This window comes from Pyxicephalus adspersus, chromosome 1 (assembly GCF_032062135.1).
Source record: "Pyxicephalus adspersus chromosome 1, UCB_Pads_2.0, whole genome shotgun sequence".
Taxonomy (NCBI): Eukaryota; Metazoa; Chordata; class Amphibia; order Anura; family Pyxicephalidae; genus Pyxicephalus; species Pyxicephalus adspersus.
In genome coordinates, this window is record NC_092858.1 from 150,417,237 (window position 1) to 150,423,654 (window position 6,418).

The window sequence follows — 6,418 nt, forward strand, 5'->3', positions numbered from 1 at the left end:
CAAGTGTGTTGCCATGCGTTTTAGGAGGACTCAGTAGTGTGTGAATATTACTGCATACAGCTGCAGAGTGTGAATGGGGTTCACACAGTACAGTAACATCTGATCACACAAATGCCTCCTATTCCAAATCAAGTTCCATGCCACCATCATAGGCATGCCATTATATATGATTATGTGTAAATAAATACCAAACCCATATCCATTCTCTGTACCTTGTCAACTTTGAATAAATGGCAAGGCCCTATAGTATTTGTGTGCTCATGTTTATCATGGAATTCTAATCCAGGATAACCCATCCCACTCCACCCGCTATTCACATCACCCAGTACAAATAGTAAAATGAATGGTGTATTGTATGTAATGGGATTATATGATTTATTATATAAAATCCGGCAAGCCTTTGGGACTATTTTTAATCATGTTTTTAACAATATCATATAATGAACTACAAATTTGGTAAATGGTTTACCAAGGTAACAAACAGTACTACTGGCCTATTTATTAATGCCATAACATCCAGTGATTTGCTTGTAAAGCATACAAACTTCTTATGTGTGAATGTGATCCATACAATTATGTATATATAATTGTAATACAATTACAATTAAAAATGTATATATATCCCAAATAAGTGATCTTATAGATAACTTTGGATATATCATAGTTTAATGCCCACGTACAGGTTTATTTCACCAGCAAAGTGACAGCAAGATTTAAGCATTCATTCTCATAATTGGAGCATAAGACAAATGCAGTCCTATCAATATGGAACTTGTAGTCTTTAAAGCATTCTGGAAAATCTCTACAGCTAATAACATTTTTATTCTTTTGTCTTTTTCCAAATCGGAAATATCTTTAGGTCATGATTTAGCCTGCAGGAAAAAGAAAACTCCATCATATTCTGTAATCATCACCCGTCCAGCAGATGCTTGCCTGTCAGGTCTACCTGGAGATGTCAGCCACATGTGTATTGGGAATGTCTGATCTCTTGTGATTCACAGATGAACATATTCCTTATTATCTAATGCTGGCCGCATACAAACTGATTGTGGTCTGATTACACCTGCCATGGCAAGAGGAGAATCAAGCTGTGTACAGGCCTTCCCTAGGGGGTGATAATCTACACTTCCGATACATACAACTTGTTGCAAAATCTCTGAATGTAAATCTTTCCCTATCACAATAATAGAAAGAAAGCAAGGGCTAAATATTATATATTATACCTTTATACAGAAAATTCATGTGAATATATTATTCTGTATATAAATTTCTTTTTATTTCACACCTTTATATTTTTTCACATTTATGTGCCAACTAATCTGTCAAGCAAGGTTTCAGTGCCATGGCCTGGGGCAAACTATGACACTGCTTCAGCAGTTTCATCAAAAGTTTGTTTTTAACCAAACTCATCATATCTACAAAATAAAAAATCTGTTTCTGCAGCTGCCACTATTGTGGTTTGCCCAAATTTGTTTTTGGTAGTCAGGACCATTAGTCTGCATGGGAGTGTGGGTAAGACACAAAATAAAATAAAACGTAAAAGTATGAATGGTATCAATACAAATAATATTACCATATGCTTAGCAGAATTGAACATTGTTTGCAAAAGTGGTTCTAATGGTCTTGCAACACAGTCTTGGAGTCAAACAGTAGACTGCAATGGGTTCTGGAGGGTTTGAGGACCTGCTAGAGCGATGAGAATCCGCTAAGGCAATGAGGACTTGGTGGCACATTGAGAAATCACTGGGCACTTGCTAGGACATTGAAGATCCAATGAAAGACTGAGAAGCAGATGGGACTTGGAGAAGCAGCTGTGACAATAGGGAGCTGCTAAGGTATGGAGGACCCATACAGACACTGAAGTCCCACTAAGGTACTGAGAACCCACCAAGGTACTAAATACCAACCAAGGTACCGTACACCTGCTGGGACTTCCCACAGTAAGGACCCTGAAAAATATTTAAGACTTATTCAAACAATAGGGACTTACTAGGATACTGAAGACCTGCTGAAATAGTGAGGACCCATTTAAACAATAAGAACCTTGTAAAATATTTGGGTCCCGAGGAGATACTGAGAAGTACTGAAGTACTGAGGACCTACTGAGACACTAAGGGGATTGAAATATTGTGGACCTGCTTGCTAAATATTAAAGACTTATCAATATATTTAGGACTCATTTAGGACCTGCTAATCTATAAAGATCAGATGAGACACTGAGGAACTGTTGAAATACTGAGAACCTGTTTGGACAATAAGGACCCCAATGAGATATTAGGAACCTGTTTGAATATTCTGAAGCTGCTGGGATACTGAGGACTCCTTTACACAGAAAGGACTCTTAAAGCATTGTTTCTCTACCAATTTCACCATAAATAACTTCAGATCTTCAGGGAAGCTCTACTATAATTACTTTATCCACAGCTCACAGTATATTAGCATGGTGCTCAGTGGGAAGAATGTCTCTTACATTCCTAGCCATTGGGAAGGCTGCCACTCTTACAGATAGCCAAAAAGATTATGGACTAACCTGGATGGCATAACTTGCTTATTGATTAAAGAACCCCCACCCTCTGAATGTTGGGAAATATTCTGCTAAACTAATAGAAGAGGAATAGACTGCAGAGATGGAGACATAATCCTGCCCCTGTACAAAGCATTGGTCAGACCACATCTGGAATATGCAGTCCAGTTTTGGGCACCAGTTCACAATAAGGACATTGTGGAATTGGAGAGAGTGCAGAGAAGGGAAACTAAACTAATAAAAGGAATGGAGGAGCTCAGCTATGAGGAGTGATTAGCTGAACTAATAGAGAACTAATAGAGAACTCTCTCCCCCTATTATTCACTTTGAGATCATTACAAAGAACAAGAGGGCAGTCTTTGCGTCTGCAGGAAAAGAAGTCTAAGCTCCAGGTAAGGAAGGGATTCTTCACTGTAAATGTGGACTAGGCTCCCTCAGGAAGTAGTTTCAGCAACTACTAGAGATTATTGATTACCGATAGTGTTTTTTAATGTTATTCAATAAAGTAATCTTTGTATAATATAAGTCACTCTTTCTAAATTTTTCTAAGTTTTGTTCTATTGTTCTAAGTTGTTGGCCCTAAAAGGCTCAATAACTGGTGGAATTTCACAAATTTATGCTTAACTACTATAGATTGCTTTGAGACAAGGGTTTTTAACTGGGGGTATCCAGTGAGAACCCCCAGAACCAAATGCTGGGGGTATGGTAAAATTATTGGTTTATAATCTGAAACAGGTGAATCAAAGTTATATTGTAAAATAGTTGGCGGTGTTTGTATATTTGTCATTTTTTTTTTTGCTTTTTGTAATAAAAATATGATAAAGTTAATAATGCTTATGATTTTATTTCATGTTCTCTTCCTAGCTATCCATATCCTAAGGACAGTAAATTCAAGCTGTTGACAAATTCAGAAGTCATACTGCCAACTAATATAAGGAATGGTGATTATTATTTCGGCAGACAAGTAAAGGGGGCGTTGGACCATATTGGGCAATCCATTGGGGGTCTGGAATCATCAAAAGGTTAGGAACCCCTGCTTAAATTTTGTGGGGTGAAAGGATAGGCAGGCTTTTGGGGCAAATTATAAGGTGAATGTTAATTTTTTAATAGTGTATAGTATACTCCTATACTTAACATGAATCAAATAGGTTGTGACACAAAGGGAGATTTATATGCGATTACTTATATACAGTTCACAGATGCACTGATAAACTGCATCACTGCTCAACCAAGAAATTTCTTTTAGCTGGGTGGGAATAAATTATAGGTGTGTGTCAGCCCTTGTATTGTGACCCAACTCTTCAGTAACCATCCAAAAACAGCTGGGTGGTTACTGCAATGTGCCGGGTGGTGCACCCAGCTAAAAGGGTCTGGGGAGAACACAGTGTATATAAGTAATTACATATAAATCTTCTTTTATGTCACAATTTGATTTGTGTAAAGTATAGAAGTATAGTATATATTATTAAAATATTAACATTCACCTTCTAAAAGCTTGTCTATCCTCTCACCCTACAAAATTACTATATAACCCGGGTAATCTAGAATACCACCCCGGATAAAAGATCAGAACCCCACTTGTTACTCACCCCTTCCACCCTGCATTAGGACAAACCTGGAAGATCCTAGGAGCAGACAATATACCTGGGTATTATTAAAGATAACAAGGACTGTTGATCAGGAGAACATCTGATCGCCTTATTGAATCAGGAAGAAATTTTTTCCCCTGTTGGAGCAAATTGGGATTTTTTTGTCTTCCCCGGACAATGTCCATAGGTTTTATATCTGGGATTTGCTTACTTATGTTGGAACTTGATGGACTTATCTCTTTCAACCTGAAACTGAAAACCCCAATCATTGAGGATTTGAGTTCATAATGAAGTGTGGCAAAACTGTTGTGTTTAATAAAAAGAAACCTAAACAGTAAATATTAGGAGAGAAGAATAAGATAATATTTACAATAAGCATGGTATATGAGCCCTGGTGTCACTCACCTGCCAGGAGCTGGATGGGATATCATTGAACCTCCCCAATCCTCCGAATGTGTAACAGCTGGGAATCCTCTCCAGGCTCTCCGAGCAGTGCCACAGCAGACCAAAGCTGATCGATGTGTGCAGATCGGCCGATCTGACTATCCAAGCTGGGGAAAGGAAGCTGAAGCTGCAGACAGCCACCAGGCAAGCGGAGAGCAGAACCCAGAATCCGGACACACAGCTGAACATCCTGGGCCGGTGCTGGGGAGCCAGCCCCAAAGACACATCCAGCCGTGCAGCACAGCTCCGCTTCTTCTTGTTATGGTCCAGCAAGGAACGCATCTGGGTGGCACAGACAATCCTCCTCCTCCTCTACATACAATGGGGTCCTCCTGACATGACACCCTGGGGGAGAAGTCACAGGCAGGACACAGGAGGGATGAACATGACAGCAGGGAAGGGCTGATGTGTGAAGCCGGCAGCACAGCCTGACAACCTGCACATCACACAGGTGTCCCCGGGGTCCTGTCACTCAGCCAATAGGGAGGGGGCTCTGCCTGCCACGTGACCCCTCCTATTCCCCTGCCTACACCGCCTACAGGGTTCTATTCCCACTGACCCCAACCATTGAACAGTATTCCCCTCACTGACATCAAAGATGAGGTAATTTTCTTTGATACCAAGGATGGGGCACTATTCTCACCACTGAAACAAAAAAAAAAAAAGGCAACACTCTTTTCTCTGATACCAACCATGAATCCCTTATTCTCTCCAGGTCAGCACAGCTCCAAGGGAAAGCTTAATCAGTTTATCCTATTCCTGTACTCATTGGTAAAAAAAGATTCTGTTCCTACAGAAAATAGTTATGGCAAATTTATTGGAACTTTTAAAAACTTGGAAAAAATTCCAATAAAATATTATTATACTACTACCTTAGGTTGTATGTTAGTGGGTGGTACTCAGAGTTTTGTGTCCCTGCATTGTGGGTCAGTTAATATTAGTTATATACCCGGATATATGACAATAATAATGATTTATGTAATTGCTTGGTTTAGAATTTAGAAAGGGCGAAACGCGTCGGGTAATTAGGCTGCGTGCGAATCTTCTCTCTCTTTGCATGCAATGTGTCCAATATGCAAATCTTTTAAACAGGAAAGCTAGTAAGTAGGTGATCTGTGTCTAGTTATTACGGTTTGGACCTCCAACACTGAGGTTCCACTGAAACTAATGTACTTATGGAGAAGCACTGTACTATGTACAATATTTTATGTCTATATTATAAACTGTTCTGCTTTACCAAAAAAATTCAGCCTGTCTGTTTTCATTTCTAAAGTGTAAATTTCAGGGTTGGCACACTACCCCTTGTAAGGGACACATTATTTGACCAATACAACACTCCACTGATACTCCCTTGAGTCGTCTAGTGTTTGATTTGATATAAGATTTGTACAGCATAGGGCACATTATAGAAATACCTGTTTGATGCTGCTTTTTTAGCTATTGATGTTGTTTTAGCTATTGATGTTGGAGAACTACAATTCTCAGCATGTTTGTTTTTGAGTTGTAGAAACAAAATGATCCATATTCAGGCTCTCTATTCTAAAACCTTTTGGTGCATTTAAGATGCAATGTTTCCACTATGTAGTGCTGAACAAAGTGGGACTTGTGAGTAGGAGCTGGCAGTGATTGAGAATATACCCAGAGCTGGCACATGCCGCCTTGTAAGGATGGAAACTCTTATATATGAGGAAATGATGGGCAGTCCAAGCTATGTCCTGTGTGGAGCTGCACTTTATAGCATTTGGCACAGGCGAGACAAATCACTTTTATTTAACTATTTCTCTTCTGCTAAAATGTATATTATAAGAGAATGTATTTGAGGCATGCAGGGATGGGACTCAGAAAACCAACACAATTTAAT

General features: G+C 39.2%; 1 protein-coding gene across 1 annotated transcript in view; it reads right to left on the reverse strand.

The window, feature by feature from the left end:
* LOC140344185 (LHFPL tetraspan subfamily member 7 protein-like) overlaps nt 1-5,019 on the reverse strand; it is a 116,015-nt gene extending 110,996 nt beyond the window's left edge. Inside the window, exon 1 of the mRNA XM_072431176.1 lies at nt 4,519-5,019. Coding sequence (XP_072287277.1) covers nt 4,519-4,839 — 321 coding nt within the window. The 5' untranslated portion in view covers nt 4,840-5,019. The remainder of the gene's footprint in view (nt 1-4,518) is intronic.
* Between the last annotated feature and the right edge of the window lie 1,399 nt (nt 5,020-6,418).